At 39.0% G+C, this 22,909-nt stretch overlaps 1 protein-coding gene and 1 long non-coding RNA gene across 2 annotated transcripts in view; both read right to left on the bottom strand.

Annotated features, from left to right (window-relative positions):
- LRP2 (LDL receptor related protein 2) overlaps positions 1–17,891 on the bottom strand; it is a 119,626-nt gene extending 101,735 nt beyond the window's left edge. The window contains 3 exon segments of the mRNA XM_080601045.1: positions 17,567–17,713; positions 17,716–17,828; positions 17,830–17,891. Of these exon segments, the coding sequence (XP_080457171.1) occupies positions 17,567–17,713; positions 17,716–17,828; positions 17,830–17,876 (307 nt within the window). The 5' untranslated portion in view covers positions 17,877–17,891.
- LOC308198528 lies at positions 37–17,556 on the bottom strand. The gene is made up of 2 exons (XR_013953985.1): positions 16,792–17,556; positions 37–16,128 (listed from the first exon to the last, which is right to left on the bottom strand). It is a non-coding gene; the product is annotated as an uncharacterized lncRNA (long non-coding RNA).
- Positions 17,892–22,909: the final 5,018 nt, after the last annotated feature.

Raw genomic sequence — 22,909 nt, 5'->3', positions numbered from 1 at the left:
TATTCCTGTCAAATAATCGTATGTATATCCATAACCTTATGGCATGGAAAGGGAAGAAAAGATTATTATGATAATACAAAAATTTAAGTAGGTGTCTGTATGAAAAAGCATTGGGACAGTCAAAAAAAAAAAAAAAAAGGAAGAACCAGCTTTAAATCTTACAGGATTACAACTTACAACTAAATTACTAGAAAATTGAAAAACTGAATTGAAAATTTTAATACACTCATATATTATCCGAACAGAAAAGAGAAAAAAAGGTCTTAGAGGGGAACATATACAACAAAAAGCTATTTAACAGGACTGTTCCAATTTTAAATTCACAGACAGTAGAGACTTACATAAAGGAAGGGGATTATTTTCCACAACATATCAAAGGGCTAAATATGCTAAATATGTTGTCCTCCCCACAGCCCATGTAGATAATAATAATAATAATAAACCCCCTTTGATGTGGAAATCTTGTTTCAGCAGCCACATATTGGTGACCTGCTTGAAAGTATAGAATGGTCTCTATTTTGTTTTGGTTTATAACACCCTAATATTTAGAGTCTTTCCTCTGAAGTACAGTAAAGCATGTCTTCAGTCATCATTTAAATAGCAAATAATTTTAAAAGAAATTAAGCTTTCAGACATTTAAGGCTGATAAAAGTTAGCCTGCTGTCATTCTCTCCCACTTGACCTACTAAGGATTAAGACCTGATAAAGAAACATTCACTTCCAGTGTAAATGCAGCTGGATCAGGCCTTTATTAAAGTTGTCTAATGAAATCTCCAGTCCCATAGGAGAGAGCAAATGCACTGTTTATGGCCTTTCATTGTGACTACAGCCTCATAAAAAGGGAGCGAACAGTTTTATAGGTCCCCAAAACAATGAGCTATAACATAATTAGGCTCAACAGAGCTCTGTTTCATGTTAATCTGTTGTCAGCACCTCAGAGCAGGGAACACTGAAAAAAAAAAAGAGGTAGTAGCGGAGCCCAACTCTGAAGAAAAAAAAAAAGTTTCCTGATTTAATTAATAACTATATGATAAAACTACATCTTTCAATTACTCTGAGTGATTTGTCCAGAGGAGATAACCTCAGTATATATAAAGCACAACCACCTACTTTCTGAATTCATGATGACATAAATAACACGCTACCCTAACTTTCATGTAAAACCAGGCATATCAACACTGTCACATAAACACAGTTAAGTGATGTATTCCTAAGGGATATAGGCAAGCTACTTTATGAAAGGAATGTTCAAATCTGATTGTCTGGTAGTGACATCCTGATTTATAATGTATCCTGCAAATGGTCAAAAATTTCACTTGGATAAATGGTGGTACAGAGTGGTACAGGAGTATGTTCGCCCAAATACCTTCTATAGACTAATGCATGATGGTGGTTGGTGGTGCAGGTCTGGGGTTGGTGGTGCAGGTCTCTTATCAACTACCTTTAAAACACAACAACCTCCCTTGCAAAACTGCCCTGAAGGAATGTACAAGTTCACTCTGGAATCCCAGGCCCTCTCTCTGAATTCTACCCTACAAAGCAACATTTCCATATGAGATTAGCAGTTAAAGCTCTAATTAACACAATGCATAAAACACCATTTATCAGTTGGAATTATTATGCAAGGTAAAAACTAAACCCACTTGCATATTTAGCATATATTGCTCTTCAAAACCACAAGAATATTCATAGCTAACTTACCTAAAAAGAAGTTACAGTTCAGAATTAAATCCATATCCATGATTAGTTTCCAGTGAATAAGAGGTTTATAAACATGCAATATGTGCAATAATTACACTATAATTTGTACATTATTTGTAAAGAAAAACTAGCCAATTTTTTTTTCAGGCATTACACACAACTGCTAATTTATTTTGCCTATCTTGTAATAAGTTCCTACATTTAAGCATATTCTTATAGTGATATAAATGAGGAGATAACACCGATAAACTTTTTAGAAAGCATTATAAACATAGCTGCCTTTGTACAGCATGAGAAATGGTAACTGAATGTTAACAGAAAATCTGCAAAGCACGCAGTTCTCCTACACTGTAATTCTTCACAGAATTAGAGCTTAAGTTGCTCACACCTACATACAGTAAGTGCTGTATCAATGTCTGTTTATAAAATTCTTCAACAGACCTGTTATAATTCATTTAATTATGGCATTAGCCTTTTCTAATGTTATCTTCCATGCTTACTTGTAACTGAAGGCAAAGAGCTCTGATATACCTTTACAAAAAACAACAGACTGATACCTCATGTATGACTGTTTTATAATATCTTTATAACAAAGATAATCACATAGCAAATAATGACATTAATTCATTAAAAGACAGTCTGCGAAACCAAGTAATATGGAAGAAGTAAAAGTGATCTGTAGTTTCAAGAGCACTACTCACCAAAGTTCTAAAAAGCTTGTGATTCTGCTTTGATCAAAACTAATTCTAACTTAGTTAAAGGAGAACGCAATCAGGGGCGAAAATGAATGATTACAAAATCTATTGCTACTAACACTCAGCAGAAATATCCAGAATGAAAGAAAAACAACCACATCATCAATAAGAGCATATCGATTATTGTTTATGGTTTGTTACCATGAACAACTCCAGTGACCATTTGCTCTAAACTTAAATGTACATATTCTGCGTAGAAACAAATACTTGAAACTTACGAGATTTGAAGAACTGTGATTTAAATGCCATGAATTTAGTTATCTGTTTTAAATAGTATTACTTTAGGTAATAAATTAATTGCAGGCATTACTCACACTGACTAGGGATGATCCACAGAGGAAGCATTACAGAGTCCAAAAGGACTATTTCCAGTGGTATAGGCTATGCAATGTGAGCCTGCAGCACCTGGGTTTCAGTAAGACCAGGGAACTGTCAGAAGACAAGGGACATCCGCTTGTTTTTTTGGCATTATTTGAAGCCTTGATTCACTGAAGGATTAGTAATTATAAATTTTATGGAAGATTTTGCTTTCGATAAGAAACTTTAAAAAAAAAAATAGGAAGGCAACTCATGAATCAGTTGGATGCTGCCAAAAATTAATACCAATGAACTAATTTCCATAGAAATTCTGATTTCCTCTGACAGATACTGATAAAACCAGACACCTCTTTCAGGCAGACAGAATTCTGTTAGTAGGATTCTTGCTAGAAATAACCACTGAGTTTAAAAACAAGCAGTAAACCAATTAAAGTTTAGGTTTTACAGTCATGCTTAAAATTTGCTAATAGAAAAGTACCTGGGTGACTTTTAAAAGTTCAAAATTGAGAGAGGGTTGATTTTTTGGTTTTGCTTTATTTTTGTTATAATACATTTTTATCTTCTGACTGTGATTAAAGCACTACCAGAAGACAGACTAGAAAAATACATGGCAGACCTGATGAATCATACATATATAAAGAAGAATTTCTGGGCATTAGCAGTAAGAATTTTGAAATATTAAATATCTATTTTAACTATTTGATATTCAGGAAAACAAACTAAGAACAGATGTCATCTTTAATATAAACCAGTCTAGCACTGGAAAATACAAACCAAAGATCAGAATTCTCACTAGAAAGATATATCCCAAAGCATCATTCCTAAACTTCCTGCCACTCTTACTCTCTTTAGGCTTTATGCTGATGTTGTCACTGTACCTTCTAGGGCTCTTTGTGTCTGGGATACTCTTGTAGAGACTCCTGAGTGGATGTTTAAGATTCATAATTTGCTCAGTTAGAAACAAGAAAGCTAGTATTACTGGCTCTGTCTAAGCTACTTGCTCAAAGATTATGCCAGGTAGTCATTTTGCAATGGAATAAAGAAACATAATAGTGATTTTTTCAGAGCAAAGATGGGATGAAACACTAATCAACAACCAACAACTGCTGGTCAGCAACAACGACCACTGCATAGGAATGAAGTCTCCCAAGTTAAACCACTGCCAAAGACAAACTCGGCTGCCACCAGAGGTTGGTAGCAACCCTTAGCACCACTAATGAATGTTACTTGATGTCACATTAAGCCATATGGAACTCTATCAGAAAAGAGGGAGTTTAATAGCTTCAGGCATTTCACAGCACAATGGTTCTAATTCACAGGGCTACAGTCTTCAACAGAAAGGCAGCCCATTATGCCCTCTCAAGTTTCCTTGTGCTTCACTTGCCCCAATATGTTTGTGTTTAAATATTTACATAGAGAACTAAAGCTTAAATTCAATCTTCTTGTATTAAAAATGGAATTGAAATAATTTTATGTTTGACTGATAATGGAGACCAACATTGCTTTACAACTCTACACATTAAGTTAGACTACTTTCAGTTTCTCTCTAAACAGTTACAGTCTTCTCCAGTTCTTTCCATATATTCCCCACCTTCTGAAGTACTTATATCATCCACAGATTTTAAGGACATCACGGCAGTCTGACTATACAGAACAGACCAAAATAATCATTAGTTCTTTCTTCCTCATGCTCATAACATCATTGAGAACTGCTAACAGTAGATCTTGAATGAAAGATTTAAAGGAATGAAGAATGTATTAAACCCAGGGTAAACTGCACCACTCAAAACGTCCACTTAAAAATGACACTTACATTACTGTGATTACTTTATATTTCAGGAATCACATCTCACAATTTTTTATTTTTTTTTAAAGAGTGACATTTTTCAAGGCAGTATTTTTTCAGCTGAACTGTTGTGCCTAATATCTCTGCAGTTTTTAAAAAATAAGTGTTAACAAACATTACAAGCTTCTCCGTATAAATTTTACAAAAAGAACTATAAGTTACAAGTTCTCTTTTCTCCCTTCCTGCCTTCCAACAAAGGGTACTACTGTTTGTCTCCATGTGGCCCCCCAAACAGAACAAGCACCAAAGCAGCCCACTCCAGTGGCCCTTCAGGTGAAGTCCTGGAAATGCACTTTTCATACATTTTGATGTCAGATTTTTGCCTAGCTTAACCACATTTCACACAGTCTGAGGTTTTGGAATGCTCAGGGAGGTGAAGCTGAACCTCTGCAAATTCCATCTCCATTCCCCCACACCAAAGAAAAAGGAAAGAAAATCCATAATTCACCAAAGACCATTGCTTATTTTTGTAAAATGCCCTATGATACTGAAAAGTAGTTTTCTGCTAGCAATTACAATAGGAAAAGATGTTCTGAACATCTTTTATGCCTACATGTCTGTTAACTAGACTATATTAGAGAAATAATTTTGACAGTATCAATGAAAATACAGTACAAATATTAGTCTGCACTCACTTCACATAACTGGAAGACCTCATTATACAGAGCACAGAGGACAGAATTTGAAGCAACAGATTTGTTTCTCCACTGACATTAACTGGACTTAGAGGTTGACTCCCAAATCCTAGTTGTACAGGTTCCTCATAATTTAGCAGAAACCCACTGATGACAATAATAAAACACCTGTTATTTCACAAAGCAACAGAAAATTACACCTCCAGTTCATCTCTCCCTAAAAATCTACTTGTGTTTAAATATTACTGGATTATAAGTAGAACTTATCAGGAGGGTGCGCAAAATGAAAACAGAAGGGAAACTTAACTTTAATCTTTGCTTATTTGTTTCTTACTGTAAGCCTGGCTGGATATGCAGAGTCTAGTTCCATCTCAGATGGATGAGCTACATGTTCCATACTCACAGCAGCAGAACTTGTGAGCAAACCACACCCTGAGTTCAGTGGATGATTAATACCACAAGCTGGTATAAACAGATCTTGCCTGGCGGATTCTGATAAGTACTTCTGAAAGTTTTACTCATTGATTTAAAACAACAACAACAACAAAAAAAAACACTTTAAAATTCAATAAGAAAATTGAATTGAAAATTTTGTCTTTCACTATGGACTTAGAAATACAATGTTTCACTACAGCAACAGGAGATTTTTATCGTTTCCCTTTCAAAAGGACATGCTAAGAAACAATGTTCCCTCAGTGCCAAAAAAAAGCATGGAGACAGCTGTCTCTTCTGGTGTAAATCAGCAATGCCACTTAGATACAAGAAATAATAGAAAATTACTAAATTGTGCATTCCAAAAGTATATTCTATGCTTTGTGTCTGCACACTCTTGCATATACTGATACTTTTCTACTAAAATCATTGCTAAAACTAAGGCATCAAATCTCATTTTAATAATGTTCACATGCAGACTCTTTAGAAATACTTAAAATTAGTGTATTCTATGTTAAACTATTTGTTTTCAGTTAATACAGTTATTAAAGGACTATAGACTCATTTCTGCTAATGCATCAACATAAATCCAGGAATTAAACAAATTCAGTATTTTAATCTACTGAAACTAAGCAGGAAAGCTTTCCTGCAAAGAAAAAAGGGTTCAAGTCTCCTACAGACATCAAGTTCAAAGGAATGACACTGTAAATGGCTCCTAGCAACGTTAAAGATATTCATAATCCTCATCCTCTCTACCTTACTTTAGCTTTTTCAACTGAAAAAGCAATAAATGTAAATAGCCTGATTAAAAAAAAAAAAAAGTTTACAAATTCATTTTTAACGAATTTAGTTTTCTTTTTTTCAAGTATTAAACTGAACTAATAATAAACAGAACTAGCTCCTAATTTTCTGATAAGTCACATGTGGCCCTCTTGGGGGAAAAAAAATCTTGTTTGTTTGTTTGTTTGTTTAAGCTCTGGTGTTCAGAACAAAATAACTGTGGTCCCTACATTATCACTTTAAAACTATAGATATATACAAACTGTAATTTTAAATTATTCACACTAATCCTAAATGTAAATAAATAAGATTTCTTGAATTCAAAATGATGACAGCTTATTTATTATACATGCCCACAAAGAGCACATATCTGCATTACGTGTCATTACCATCATATAGTACTGTAAGCAAACTCATAAAAACAGCAACACCTTTGGAATTGTGATTCAACTCAGACACTTTTTAAATAGCAACAAATTGACTCTTACTCTCTTCATAGTCCTATAACTAGGCAGGAATAAGAAATAATCCTTTTAAGCAAGGGCTAATTCTAATAGACAGGACGTGATGCTCCTTTCTACTGATAAAGTAAATATTCCCTATATTGAACAGACCATGCTCCTTCTTTCATTTAAGTTTCTGTCAAATTTCCCACACTTCAGTGATAACTGAGAATCAGCCTTTAATTTTTATTGGACACTTTCTTTAACTCCAAATGTATACAAACTGTTTTCATTGCTGAGACTAATAAAAATTATTTATACTCCTTTCTTAGAGAGGTTAGTAAAGTTATTAACTGTCTGGCCAAGTTTAAGAGAACCAATATTTGTGGTAATGAAATATTAGCCTCCACAATATAAAAATGTATTTCAGACACATTATACGGAAAGAACATGTTCTGCACTAAATTGGGTAATCTTAACCAGTTGTCTTGACATTAGCTGTCTTAATCCACATAATTCAATTGTGATGGTGTTAGCCGGGTAAGTGAAGCAAGCACTGCGGATCCCTAGGGAAGCATACAATTCTGAGCTCTCCTCAATCCCAGAAGTTTCTTTTTCATGAATATCACATTAAATATGCAAAAATCTGTTCTAATTGACCAAATGACATGAAGAGGAAGAAGAACAAGCAAACACAGTAGAAGTAAAAGACACCCCCAATTACTCACAGAAGGAAGCATCCCAAGCATTTTTGTAAGAATGGACCTTGCTAATGCCCTGAGGCTGCTGTAGAATAATAATTGGGATACGAGGGGCTGGTGGGGAGAGGAGGAATATAGCCAAATGAGAAAAATGAGAAAAAAGAATAAGAAGTATTTACAACTACATAGTGCATGGAAAATGAAAAGAAAAAAAGAAAAAAAGAAAGCAAGAAAAAAAAGTGCTCAAACAACTTATAACATGCACAGTACACAGCACTGAGAAAGTCTGATAGATGCAGTAGCCAATGACAAAACCACCTTCTCAGGGAGCTACACTCATTTTGAGAGCTGTATTTAAATAAATTTTCCAACCAATGTGCTGTTTGTTCTCAAAATTAAACCTCATGCTGAGGTGGTGAGCTGCATTCAATTCAGTCATGCTCTCCTGAAAGCTGATGAGTCACTGCAACACTAGGAATCAGCCTCAGTAATAGCCTTACAATCCAGTTTATGCCAGTGAAATCATGCCATTTACGTTTATTTTACATATTATTGTTAGACTGAAAATTTCTATGCAACATATAACACTTTGCCAAACCATAAACTGTACTGGAATATTATATCATAAATTACTGAATTAAAAATGAAACTTGTCATGCAAAAAATAAACCATTTCCCCTTACAGGTAACAAATACAGTAAGCACATAGAGCTAAAGCTACTTCTCTCTTAGAACCCATACCCACAACAAAACTGTTTATTACTTGAGCAGCATCTTCATACCTATTGGGACTTCTTGGATAAAAAAGACAATTTAATCTGCATCCCAAAGCTTCACAGAATACCCAGTTGTCATTCTGCACATCAGAAATAGTGACTGGGACTTCGTGAAAACTAAACATAACAATATTTTCAGAAAAACAGAACTAAAGTGTCTGCACAGAATAGGTACGCAAACATCTACTGTGGTAGTAGGAAGTACAAATATTTCTTCTGATTCATTGACATTTATTATGTTTCTCCCTCATTCTGAAGTGATGCAATTTCAGCTAGCAGCTAATAGCTATGTCTGATCACTCCTTATCAAGCTTTTTGAAAAGGAAATGCCATGTGCTAAAGGCCTAAGTAAAGAAAGATCATCTGAACTAGGAAAGCAATGTTGTCCAATGTGCTCACAGAGCACGATTTTATCTTAACAGACCTTAAAATGAGCAGTGAGAATTAAATTATCCTACAGCTATTTCATTTTTAAACGTTTATATATTTTTTTTTCATTTTTAATAAAAATCCTTTTACCAAAATAGTAATACTAAAAAGACAAAGTCCTTGAATCAATCAGAAGAGGATAACTACAAGAAATTTATCATATCATGTATAATCATAAATAACAGAAAAAGGCACTGGTTCTCTCACAGGTTTCAGTGGTAATAGAACACAACATACAATCACAGAATGATTTGGGTTGGAAAGGACTTTAAAGACCATCCAGTTCCATTTCCCCTGCCACAGGCAGGGACACCTCCCACCAGCCCAGGCTGCCCAAAGCCGCATCCCAGCTGGCCTTAAACACTTCCAGGAATGGGGCATCCACAGCTTCACTACACTCCCTGACAAAGATCCCTTCTCCTGCTGTCTTGTAGGCCCCCTTTAGGCACTGGAAAATCACTGGAGCCTTCTCTTCTCTTCTCCAGGCTGAACAACCCCAACTCCCTCAGCCTGGAGAGGTACTCCAGCCCTCTGAGTTTGCCTACAGATTTGCAACCTTTAAATCACAATCCCTTCTTCATAGCAATAGTTCCATCAGTCTGTCCAAATGCTGCTAGGAATAAGGCTGCAACCGTACCTGGTATATTGCTAGCCAAAAAGTCAGCATCTCTATACAAACATAGAATGACAGATTTTCTCTCAGAGGGGCAATAATTGGGGGCACTCTCCCTTTCTCTCTCTCTGCTGCCTTATAAAATTTCTTGGGATTCAAGTGTCTGAGAATTCTATGACCCTATGATTCTATGAGAAAATGATTCTATGATTCTATGAGAAAAAAATTAAGGCCAACAAGTTAAAAAGTATTGCACACCTAAAAAGACAGTACTTGATTGCTAAAGCATCTTTATACAAGAGACTGAACAAAAACCAGGGAAGAATCATTTTTGTTATCTAATAGGCAATAAAATCTCAGTATGGATAAAGCAGTTTGTCAAGATTGGAGCTTTCACCTCACCCTTCGTTAATTTAAATTTTGCCACTCATTATTTCACTGATTTTAACTATTTGTTTTTTAGTTTCCTTTTTTCTTAGGAAAAAAAAAAAGGCCCGGATTTCTAAAGGATTTAAAGTTCAATTTTAAAGCTTTATTGTTTCTTAAATTTGTACTATAAGATAACCATTTCTAAAGTGGCTTCTGTGGTCTGTGGCTGGCTTAGTAAAGTTAAAAAGCTGCAAAATTAATAAAGATGAACGCTATCAGCATTTTTACATTTCCACTGTTAAATCATATTTTTTTTTCAATTGTCTACAATTATAATACAAATCCCATGAAACAATATCACTTCTAATGAAAGTGCCAAAGGAGTCTGATTGTTACTGCTGCTGCCTTCGCTCAGGCAGAACTCCTCATGAGGCCAACAGTCTGCGTGCCGGAGCACAGACAGGGCAGCACTGCTCTGTGGCTGAGCGCTATTCGGATCTCCCACTTGGGTCAGCCAACAGGAATTTGTCAAGGCTCAGATTAGTAACTAAGGAGGCCCAGTTTAATTACTCCACTAAATAACTTTATGTCTTTCAGGTTACCTCACTGCAGAGGTAACAAAAGAAATGTCAGTACTTTGGCAACTTTACGGAATACTGGGAACTAAAATTCATTCCCAGTGAGAGTCAGTCAGGCCTTAAAGTGCATTCTGTGGCTGACTTCATGCAGAAAATGCAAAAACTGCAAAGCTAACAAAACATCTGCTATGTACATAACAGAAGACACCACAAACTCAGTCACTAACTTCAGACACAAACTGGAACTCACTTGTTCCAAGTGAAATGGTTTAGAAACCTGCTATACCTCAGTAGTACAAATTGCTTTTTCAGTAACTCAGCTAGACGGCCACTAACACTGCAACCCTGCAGCAGCATTCCAAGCGCTTGGTTATCGTCCAGCTCATTTATTGTACTGAAGGTTGAGAACAGCCCTACAATCCTGCTCAAAAGTGAACACATGAGCAGTCCCATTCAAGTCAAGCCATCTGTTTACACTAGACAACTTTACAAAAGGGTTTCCAGCAGTGCTAACACTGGTTCTTTATAGCCCCGACGCGACCACTTTTGTCACTAGCATGCTAGCCAAGCATTTCCTATCTGCATTTAACAGTAGCATTAAGCAGCGATTGCATGGCCAGCTGACCCAACCCACTGACTTACTACCAACCATGCAAAAAAGGGTCTCCCTTTCTCTCCCTCTTTCCAACTCTGCTCCTTCTTCCACTGGATGCTGGGGTTTTCCAAACTCTGCTGATTACCAGGCCTTTCTGTGTGCTGCCCTAATTCACCAAGCCATCTAGTTCCCTAGACCTGGTTTAGTTTTCCACTGGGCTTGTAAGTGAAAGCTGCTGAGAGGTTTGATAAGCAGTGGTGCTATCACCACATAAGCAGCAAGAACCCAGACAGTAACATGGGACTGGGACATTGCAGGAGGGAGAGGAGGGGGACCTCCTGCTTTCAGCAGCAGTGAGCTGGTAAATTGGCTCATCACATCTTGGGAAACCGTACCCTTTGGTGTCAAAGCCTGACACAGGCTTGGTCAGATCTAAATGGGGTCTCCCACTGGTACTGACTGATGTGAAGTCAACTTCCCATTTCTGGGAAAACTGGGGGAACACAATTTATGCATGTATGCGCTCAAATTCTGCAAGCCCTATACTTCCTCTAACTAAACCCTCTGGTATGTTTAGCTGAGTTGCTACTGTGCACAATGGTTTCTGAAGATAAAAGCATCACTCAGATTCTAAATGTGAATATAGGAGTTCTGGGATATCTTGTGTATTACACCAACTGTTTTTGTAGAGATGCTACAGAGCACACCTAAAACCCTTGTCCTTCTCCTTGTTTGACAAAGACACGAGCTTTCAGTCCTCATCCACGGCAGACCCTACTGGAATGGACCCCCGTTCTCTGATTCTACTCAGCAGGTGGTGGCATCATGACCTGCTTGCATGAGCAAATAACTGGGCAGACTGAGCACTGCTTTACAGTGCCCTTCTGCTGAAGATCTTACTTCCTGAATGGAAAACGAAGACAAATTATTCATGTTACAAAGGTAAAATGTAACAGGACATAAAAGTAGAACAATTTCAGTTAACTCTTCTACGCCATTTTATCAATCCAAAGCAAAACTTGTAACAGTGATCCTTAGATCTCTAATCCACTTCGAGCATTGCAAAACAAAGAAAACATTAAAAGGCTTGAAACCAACAGTAAAAGCTTATAGAATCCACTAAAGGCTATCCATTCCATTAAACATTTCTACACTTACTCATTAAACTTCATTTTCTTGAACTGTTTTTAAAATGTGCTGAGCTAAAGGAACAAAAAACAGTTAATAAAATGAACATTACCATAAGAAAGTGGGCTTCAAAATGGATCTCAAGCAATAATAGGCTAATAAAAGAGATGTTTACTCTTCACTGAATCCTATTTTCCATCTCTCAGATCAGTACAACGCAGGGGTAACTTCTTTGAAATCAATGGAGTTGTGCTGACTTTACTGAGAAGAACCCTCGTTCTTTCTTCATCTACAAACAGTTCAAGGTATTTTATGAATAAAGTCCAATTATTAAATTATATGAAGAAGCACTTTATTTTTAAGTAATTTGAAAAAAAAAGTCTGTCTTTATTTGCCACACTCAGTGTATAGCATTAAAAAGACACTGACAAATTATCTGATTATAATAGCTAATTGGCAACTGTGACCTAATCAAGAATAAAAAAAACTTCTTTTTATATACATGTCAACACGTAGATCATTAATTAAAAGGGACCTTTAATGTTTTTCAACAATGACACCTTCTAGAAAGTATAATTTCCTTTGAAATATCCAAAGTGCTATGTGGTTCCAACACTTATTAAGTAGAGCTCTAAAAGAGGAAAAACAAGTAAACGCTCCTGCTTTAAGAAGTGATAGTACAATACGATTCAAAGTTTCATGTTATTTGTCTATTTGAAGAGTTTTCACAAGCTCTCAGATTGAACAAGTTTTGTAGGATGACAGAATAACATTTGATTCAATACTCCCACTTGAGAAACTACCTCTAAAACATGTCTGATTAATGCTTAATTAAAAATAAGAGTATTCAGTAAGAAAAGTCTTGACAAAAGAACCTCCAGTTTCTGTGCTAAATAATGAGGAGTTAAAAGCAAACACCACTGGGCTTTGATCTGACAAAAATCTAACAGTGCAACAAGGCGTATGGAAGGGGAAAGGCTCCAAACAGTGTGACTGATTTCATGTCAATCCAGGAAGCCCAAAAGGAGAAGAATTAAAAGGCTTTAATGAAATTGCATTCTACCTTTTCCCCAAATGAATCTTTGCTCATTTCCTGTAAAACACATGGAGAGTAAATCTGGATTAAAGTGGGATTTCATTGCTCAAATTTCCAATCAGCTCAATATATGAAAGAAGGTTTTAGTTTGTCTTACAGGGAAACTGAAGCAATACATACATCACACATTTATCTTAGCTGAAATCTCCTTAGATGCTCTCTCTCTATTTGTCTTGACTCCTTTAGCTTAATTATTTACTGTAATTCTAGCATTTGGCACAGAACCTAAATCTAACCAAGTGTCATCCAATTACTGCCTTCAATTTTTAACTAAAATTTTGGGGGTTGTCCCATTCTTCACTTTACCTGATTACTTAGCAAATTCCTGCTATGCTTTGCTGAACAAGATACAGAAATAGTAAATTATTAAGAAAAATCAAGAGATGTATTAAAAGAGAACTACTCATTAAAAAGAGCCTTACAAAAAAAGATGACTGTCAGTACACAGAACTATGGCTCGTTAATTAAAATGCCAGAAGATTACAACATGTTTCACTGAGATGTACTTTTAAATTTTTAGCCCTCAGGGAAGAAACAAGTTCAGAACCAGGTACACAAACTGAGTAGGAGTTTTGCTCTTGATTCTGTAAAAGTACATCACCAAGAGAAACCAAGAAAAATATATCAGCACGGCATTATGATGAATGTTGCAGCCCATAGGTAAGGCACCATACCTATTAAAACTGTAAGTAGGGATTGCACTGTCACATTCATTTTCTTTGCCATCCTTGCTCATTACTCCCAAATCCTTGGTCCCTGAGGAAAGCCTCATTCAAGGTCTTCAGACAGTGGGTCTTGGCAGGGGCATAATCTTACAGAGAGGTTTCTCTGTCATTTAAGCATACACAGCACTGTACAAGGGAGTATGAACCCTGACTCTGGCCTGTCGCCTACAGCAATGTCACTATACATCATTCCACAGGCATTAAATAGATTTGAATGAAGGCAGCATCTGTAAAAACACACTAAATTATTAATTTGGAGATCGAACTCTCAAAATACTTGATGGAAGGGCATGTTTCTCCATGCCATTCTGGAAAGAGCTGTTAGAGGCTTCATCTACTTGGACTTACCATACCTATTCATTACTGGCCAACTTCATGCAACAATTCATTATGATTTCTGAGATATACTATCATACCATACAGATTCAGTCTTAAAATAGCTTTCATTCTTGTAGACTAATTGAGACCTTTTAATGGTGACAAATTTTAGTCACAGTGGTCTGGGTCACATTTAAACTGATGATCTATCATTGCAGAGATTTAAGACATACGTCAAATTTGATGCACTAACTTTTGTGTTACAGCAAAGCAATTGGGCAAATCATATTTTGACAAGATGTCTATAGAACAGGTAACTGCCTTTCTTTAGGAAAGTTTTCCACACTTGGTATGAACAGAAAACTTCTAAAAGCATCAGTAAACTATGAGTTATTAAAAAAGGAACAAAAATAAATATCAGAAGTCAACCTAGCTGTGATCTTCTGGCGTCTTAGCTCAATATGGAATCAAAAATTTCAAAAAATTAGCATACATGTAATAAGACTGTTAGTGAGAATGCTTAGGTTTCCAGCTGCATTTCTCAGAAGTTGTAAGTTGACACTAATATTATGATTATCACCAAGGAAAGTATAGCCTTGCTAAGAAATTGCTGATTTCATATGATTCAAAGCAATGTGAATCTGTCTTCTTCCATGCCATACATGAAAAGTGCTAAAGAAAAAGATCCACACAAATCGAGGGGAGTGAGGGAGGTTGGGGGAATGTGGGGGTGGCAAACCCCAATTTAGATGTTGTAAACTATACAGTACAGGGAAGGTCTGGCCTTACAAAAGCAAAGTGGTACTTTGCAATAAATTGCAGCAAAGATAAAGTTTCACTGCAAGTATGTGCAAGTCTGAAAAAAGGTGAGACTAGCACTAGCATTGTCTTGTAACATGCACTAAATTAATAGAATTGGTGATAAAAACCAACACCAAAGTCAAAATATTTAATTATTTATGAAATCGTTAGTGTTATTTTAATTCTAATACATTTATTTTTGGAAGATTTACATCATCTGTGTTGAAAGTAGGTCATCAGGACCTAAGGTACACCAAAAAAAGAGACGACCAATGAAGGAAATTCAAGCAACTGAAATATATGGGCAGTAGAGATTCTAAATATAGCAGATTTTCAAATAATGTTCTTAGTATTTTGTGTCTAGAGAGGAGTACTTTTTTTTTTATAAAGAAAACCAGTTTGTTTTTTAAATGAATGATTTACATGTGATTTTCATATATATGAATGAATTTATAAAGAAACTAACAGTTCTTCTGGCACTGAACCATTAAGAACAGAAAAATCTTCAACCACTTTCAGGTACTAAAATCTCCTCAAAAAAAGTACAGCAAGCCTCCCATGTCAGTGAAGGTGAGAGCACTCACAGACACTGTGCGGAACGCTGCATGAGTATACAGATCTGATATGCTTTGCAGTAAGACTAAAGAACTCATTGTTCAACCATGAAGTTGTCCTAGTGATCTCATTTGCCCTCTGCAAAACTGCTGAGAGTGCAACATCCATCCAGTGTCTGGAGTGTGTGACTATGAGCATGAAGTGCTTTCCCATTCCTCAAAACAAACATTAACATTAGTCCCATGACGCTTTTTTTTGACACTATCTCTACTTAGGTAGGTTTTTTCGGTTTCAGTGAAAATGTCTTCTGCTAACAGCCACCTTACAGGCCACAAGGCCTGGAGAGGAAAGGTTGCAGAACCAGGCCACTACAAGAGGGGGCATTTTTATTTGGTTTTTAAGTGCTATATTTAATTTCAGCAAATCCAGAGTTAATGAAGGAAGAGTTGTGACAGGATCAGTTGAGCAAGTATCCAGCTGAAACTCGTTCTAGAAGCATCCAGCGCATAACAGGAATGTTCAGGTATCACCAACCTGAGAATTTCAAAAATATTACTGGAAGCGTATTTGAAAATACTGAGGATTAGTCAAGATAATACAATTTTTACTGATTCTTTTGGAGCCTTGGATTTGTTTGCAGGATTCTCTTAATTTTGTTTTTTTTTGGTTTTGTTTGTTTGTTTTTGAAATGAGGGCCTGACACAATCTCAAGATTCAAGGAGCTCAACTTAAGGGTATCAAGTACTCCACAGTAACAATCACAGTGTGGCCAAGATTGCAATCCAGGTGTTTTATCGGTACCGGGTATGCCGTTACAAAAACTATACTGTTTCACTTGCACAATTATTTATTCTACTGCCCTGAAGGGAGTGGAGCGGGAGGAACCAGCAAGGTGAAATGTTCTGCGCGTCCACTGCCGACAGACAGGGGTCGGAGTTTCCCTCTCCCTCAGTCATGTCACTTACTGGGCAGTCTGAAGAGTGAAAAGCGGGAGCGGAGCAAAGAAATGCACTTCCAGAGCAGCTCTGCAGCTTCCATTCTGCCCAGTGTAACCTAGCAGGGCGTCGGATTAACTCCCTGCCCAGCGTGACCTCCTTGGCTAGGGCTTTTGCGGGTCTCCTGCAGCCCATTAGCTATCTCCTCTTTCGCTGCTCCCAAGCGGGAGCCGCTAGCAGCAGTTGCTGTATAATTACTTACTTGATTCTGCCTAAGGAGCTTATCCTAAGAGTTGAGCGAGGAAAGCAGATTAACAACTTGAAGGCGCAGACGCACCCCTCACCCAGCAGCGCCGCCGCTTCACCCCCGGGGCCCCGCAAGGCGCTCGGCCCCTCCGGCTCCCCGGAGCCCGGTGCCGCGGGCGCTGCGGGCGCGGAGCCGGGGCTGTGTGGGGCTGTGAGGGGAGCCCCGAGCGGAGGCCGCCCCCCGCGGCCGGCTTAGGGCCCGCGGCGGCGGGTCACATGCAGCCGCGTCGCCTAGCGACGGCAAAGCCCGCAGACAAAGTTCGGCCGCGGGGCCGCGCCGTGTGGTGCTCGGGGCCCGGCCCGCTGGCCCCGGGCGTTTTCACCTCACGCAGAGCCCGCGACGGCGCCCGCGGCCCCGCACGGCTCCGTGAGCGCGGGGTGCCCAGCCAGGGGGTGCTGCCTTGTGCAACCCGCAGGGAGGGGAAAAAATAAATAAATAAATAAAAGTTTGCACGACTCAGAAAAAAAATAATACTGGGATAATTTAAAGCTGAGATGAAACGAAATTACAGAGCCGGTGGGGTCTGTGGTGTTCTTTTAAGGCGCTAGCGCCTTTTCCTCCAGAGAAACCAAGTCCGTCGAAGGGCTCCTGGGCAGCGCCAGCTCCCGAGGGGCGGCGGCAGCACCCGAGCGGGCCCCGTTAGCCCACTTGGGACTTGTCCGCCCGAAGCGCCGGGCGGGGAGGCGCCCCCTGGAAGCCCCTCGCCGGGCGGCGGGAGCGCAGCGCTTACCTTGGCAGCTGCCCCGCACTACGCATACGGCGAATAAAACGAGCAGCTTGCAGGCAGCTGCTGCTCTTCCATCCATCCGACGGTGAGGTCCCATCCGGGCTGGGATGCTCCAGCTCCCTCGGAAGCTGGCCGCTCGACGCCGGGGTGCCGGGCTGCAGGGCAGCGCGCAAGGAGCCCCGTATCTTTTTCTTGCCCCGCTAGTTGCAGAAGAAAGGCGCGTTCGCCTGTTGAGGCATCGCGTTTTCTATAAACTCCCACCCTCCAGACATTGCATAAAGCTCTTTATACCCGGCGGCCCCGGAACTAGCATGAGGGAATCAGGCACCGCTCCAGGCCCCGCAGCCCCGGGCTGCCTCTGCCCCTCCTTCCCCGCCGGCAGCAGAGGCAGGATGCGGCCAGCCCCGCTCTGCACAGGCTGGGGAGCGGGGTCCGTGGTGCTACACTGAATGTAGTCAGTAGTTCAGGCGAATTTCGGTTTGCAAGTGAAATACATCCCACAGGTATTCTCCAAACGAGAAAAGTGTACTTAACAACTTAGAAATACCTCCTTACCAATGCAGGGGATAAAGCTTAGAAGTTGGGACTTTTTTATTCCTCACAGAAAAAATGCAAAAGGAAAACTGTAGCAATGAAACTTCCTTCTGCACCTTCTAGGGAGATAAAATCAGTTTGGTAAAGCGCTTTGGCTGTGAGTGCTTAAGATATCAGCCAGAGACACCTTACTCTGGTTCTAACAGTGTACAGCACACGTGAAATGCCTGTGTTTTATTGCTGCTATTTCAGGAATCATATACCTACTAACAACGGTAGAACAGGCATGGTATCACCGGGGAAAGATAAAGATACCCTGATACTTCAGGATGGAATGCAGTCTTGGGAAAAGGGCAAGCATTTTGAAGGCTTTCCTTGCAGGAGCAAGAGCATCACACAAACTAAAGGAAGCTAAATTACTTTGATAATGCTCAGAAATACTAGAAAACTTAGTTATGCCATGCTGTTCCTTTCTATGCACGTGTTCACACACACACGTATATGAACAAGACACTACCATGCATATACACCATGGGAGAGAGAGGGGTCTATTTGTCTTGCAAGAAACTTGTCAGATTAATTTTAATGATCTCACCTTTATAAATTCCATATATTATTTATGTTTGTTTCGTGCCACATTCATTACATTGCAATGAGTGTTTGCTGACACTGCAGCAGAACTTAAGTGATACTTCAAAACATTAACTCTTTTTTTTTTTTTTTGCTTTGGACTGCAATTTCAAGTAAGGGGTGGAGGTGCCTGCATTATTTTTGCAAAAGTTGCAGAGGAACATGTTGCTGTTTATTAGCAGATTGCAATATTTCCTCTAGGATCTGTAGAGCACTAAGCTCCCTAAACCTTTCTGTAAAGGTTTTCTATCTATCAAGCTAAAAAAGGGGGAGCTAGGGGGGAGGGAAGGGGGAGAATATGTGGAGCATAGGCTTTTGCAAGGTTGTGATTTATGCAGGTTCAGGGCTGTTTGGTGTAGTGGTACGACACAGCACCGGGGTCAAGCCACAAGAAACACTGGGGGCAGATCAGAATATTCAATTAGCTTCCTGGCACCTCTGAATCACAAAGAGAGGATAAGATCTCTCCATCACAAGATCCAGAGCTGCTGGGGGAGGAGGGGGACCTGCCCTCTTCAAATCTCTCTCCTCCCTCCCACCCTCTCTCCTTTCACTGTAGGAGAACAGTGCTTGAAACATTCCTTTCTGCACGGAAGGTCTTTTCCTATTGTTGTTTTCTTTGTGTTTCAGTGTTGCCAACTTACTGGAATTCTTGTCGTGGTTTCACAGCAAGGCTCAGGCTGACCAAACGGAACCAGCTGCGTTTGTGTATGGGGCCACCGCTGCTTTAATCCCCCAACAACGCCAACGGGGAGGGAAGGAAGAGATCCTCAGAGGGGTGCAAGCAGATCCGCTCTGTACAGATGGGTGCCTGAAAAGCCAACACACAGATTGACCGTTCTTAATTAGAAGGGAAGTGGTTTAAGGCTGTTCACTCTCCAGCAATACACAGACAGGGCAGACAGTACTTGGGAGCTACATGCACACTTCTGTCATTGCACGTTTGGGGTGACTGGGAAGCAGACTTTGGGAGGCACCTGCTTCACTCCTACACAGCTGGCATGTACAAGTCATGTTCCTGCCTCATTCACCATTATCATTTCTACACATCAGCATTTCCCAGAGGGTTGCAGGCAACAAGGATTCTAAACAGAAATAAGTGGAGACACTGTTGACAGTGAGGGAAAGCCCTGTCCAAAGACAGTGGGCCAGCCCTTCCCACTCATTATTCTTTGTGTTTCAAGAGAAACTAAATGAAAAGCCCAGATGCTTCACTGCTGAAGAATGAGAGTCACTAAGGAGCCAGCACAAGATAATGCTGTTCCCTCTTAACTTTATCAAAAATTTTCTCCTCTCACCTTTCCATGGCACCCATCACCCAGCCATAGGGACTCCTGATCTGCTGGACACCATCAAACAGCACTTCAGCAAGATTTGAGCTGCAAGAACAAATACCTCAAGGCCCTCCTGTAACTACATCCAAAACTGCCTTCGCCAATGTAGCACACATCTCCCTCCTAGCTTCCCGTTGACCATCAGTTGAACATTTTCTGACTGAACTAGATCTAGGGATTTTTGGTGTATTATTTCATCTTTAAGATGACGCGTATTACATCTGTTAGAAGGTTAGAGGGAAAAAACATAGGTAATACAGTTGTTCACTGAATTCTGGTTTTAATTCAAAATATAGTTTGGGAAGTGCTTGCTTGCCTGATTTTTGCTATAAGCAAGCAATCAGAAAAGCTGTTAAAGTTGTAATTTTGAACAAACAGCCATGTTGCTTACATATTAAAGATGCATGCTAAGCACTGAAGTTAAAAATTAAAAAGGCCTGATTTTTGACCAGGGTTCAGCCCTAATTTGCAGTACCCAAACTCATCCAGTTCTTAACAAATAGACAGAAACACCAGGGTTGATGTATGACTAGATAAAGACACAAAGCTGATGGCTAGTTTAAAAAAATAAAATAAGTAAATAAAAAGAAGAAAAAGGAGAGATTCACTCAAAGAAACAGCAGGTCAGATTGACACCTGTAAATTTCTTGTCTATTCTGAATTTCTTAGGGCTAGGACAGTTTACAGAGGTTGAGGATCTGCCTAGTGCATCATTCAGTAAAGCTGTAATCACCACTGACATTTGGTAATCCTGTGGTCAATCTGTCCTTGGATAAACACATTTTTTTCCAAATTGAAGACATTTTATGTCATAAGATGTGTTTCCAATTTCATCACCAAATCCTACGCCTTTACCATGGCAAGCTCCTTTATTATTTTTGTTTAATCATACTAAAGTGAGGCTTCCTGCAGCCATACTTATGTTTTGAGAGAACACTGGTATGGCAAGTCATACAAATATAAATTAAAAATGACTCGATCTCTACCTGGGTAATTATGTAACAATCCAACAGCAGCAAGTTCATTCTTCAGATTTCATCCATCTCCACTGTTCTACAATTTAAAGTGTCACGTTAATTTAACAGAAAAGCACAAAACAGCACTTGAACTCAAGTTTCTGATATAAGCCACATCACATTTCACAATACTTAAAATAATGGCAGTTATTTGCCAGGCAGGTATTTTCCAGAAAAATAAGCAAACAAAAACAACAACAAACCAATTTAAAAGTAACAAAGAGACGGCCTTGCTTGATGTTGTTCTCAAGCATCTAATGAGTACTCATCAGTAGAGCACAGATTTCCAGAAGACAAACATGTTGGATCAAAGGTGGATCCCTAGCCCACATGAACACAAGAAACATTAAACCCAGGAGATGTGAATCAGCCAAAACAGAAACCATAAAATAAGGATTGCACAATGCAGCTGGCGCCATGGCAAGAAGTTTCCTCAAGGTGTCCTGGTAAGTAACATATTACAACTTCTCTTTCAACCTGGAATTATATTACTGCACCCTGGAACAAAAAGCAGTGCATGGGAACTGTGAGTCTTCTTTGTAACTGCCACTGAAGAAGTGAGACTAGCAAAGACAGTCACAAAAACTTCCCAACACCCCCCTTTTTATCCCTGCAGCATTGGGCCTGTGACGGATTTTAACAATAACAGTATGGAGATGAGGCTTCTTTATGTGAAAGGAAATGGAGAAAGACTAAACAAGTCCCAATCCTCTTCTTCCCCCTTCACTTAGGACTATCTGGTTCAACCTCCACATCCCTGTGCCCCATCCTGGAAACAGTTACAAACCAAGGGCAAGTATGCTTTGTCCCTGGCTGTACCCCTAATTAGCAAAGTTCTTGGTACCTGCCTTACTGCAAGTAGACTTCTTTGGCTCTTCATCTCTGAGGAACAGAACTCCTCATTTTTGCTCAAGCTCAACTGTTCAGCACCCGGTCTGAACCCTGCAAGAAAGTAACACGGGAAATTTGTACTTGAGAAGGACTGGAAGTAAAGAGGCATTTCCAAATAACGTGTGCTCTAAAAACCTGTTAGGATACTCTCAAGGGAAATAGAGTAGGATGGAGTAACTCTGAAGACCCTTTACAAGAGCAGATTGAGCTATGCTGAGAAAAAGCAAGACTGGAATCCTTGTCTTCTTGATGATTTCCCTAGAGTGCTCATACGGTAGAAAATAATTACTCAGTGAATATATATCCCGTGTTTCACTGCAGTGGTGTATAAGACAAACAATGCAAATATTATCTTTTCCCACATTTAAGTGTTCTGTATGATGATATCCACTTTCAAGGTTATACATCTCAACACGGCATTCCATAAAGGAGAAAAATGCATAGAAAAATTGCATGGCTCAAAATAAAAGCCAAAGCCTCGTCATTTCTGAAGCCTGGACATGCTGTTTTCCTTAGGATGCTACCTCATTCAACATTCCAGCAGGTATGGTAATCAATAAGAACAAAGTACCAAAGGAAATCTTCTGACTCATTTATTGTAGAAATGTAAAAGCATACAGCAAATGCAACAAAAAAGAAGGAAAGACATTTAGCACAGCAGAGAACAATACTCTAGCTCTGCCTAGGCAACAGCCTTTCCATATAAGAAGTCACTTAAAACTTCTGAAGCATTTGTTTGCTGATTTGAGACACCTGGGCCTGTTTAAGAAAACTTGGAAATGCTCATTGCTGTAAACAAAGTTCATGGGAGCTGTACTTCTAATCCGTAGTACCAAGTTTTACAAAACTGAGTCCTGGATGTCTTAATTTAGATACTCAAAAATCAAAGGATATTTTTAACCAAAATTCTTCTGTGCATTAGTTTCCTACATATAAAACTA

This window comes from Anser brachyrhynchus (genome assembly GCF_964034855.1).
Source record: "Anser brachyrhynchus genome assembly, chromosome: 7".
In the NCBI taxonomy this organism is placed as follows: domain Eukaryota; kingdom Metazoa; phylum Chordata; class Aves; order Anseriformes; family Anatidae; genus Anser; species Anser brachyrhynchus.
Note: the sequence above shows the minus strand (reverse complement) of the source record. Positions and strands in the feature narration are given on the sequence as shown.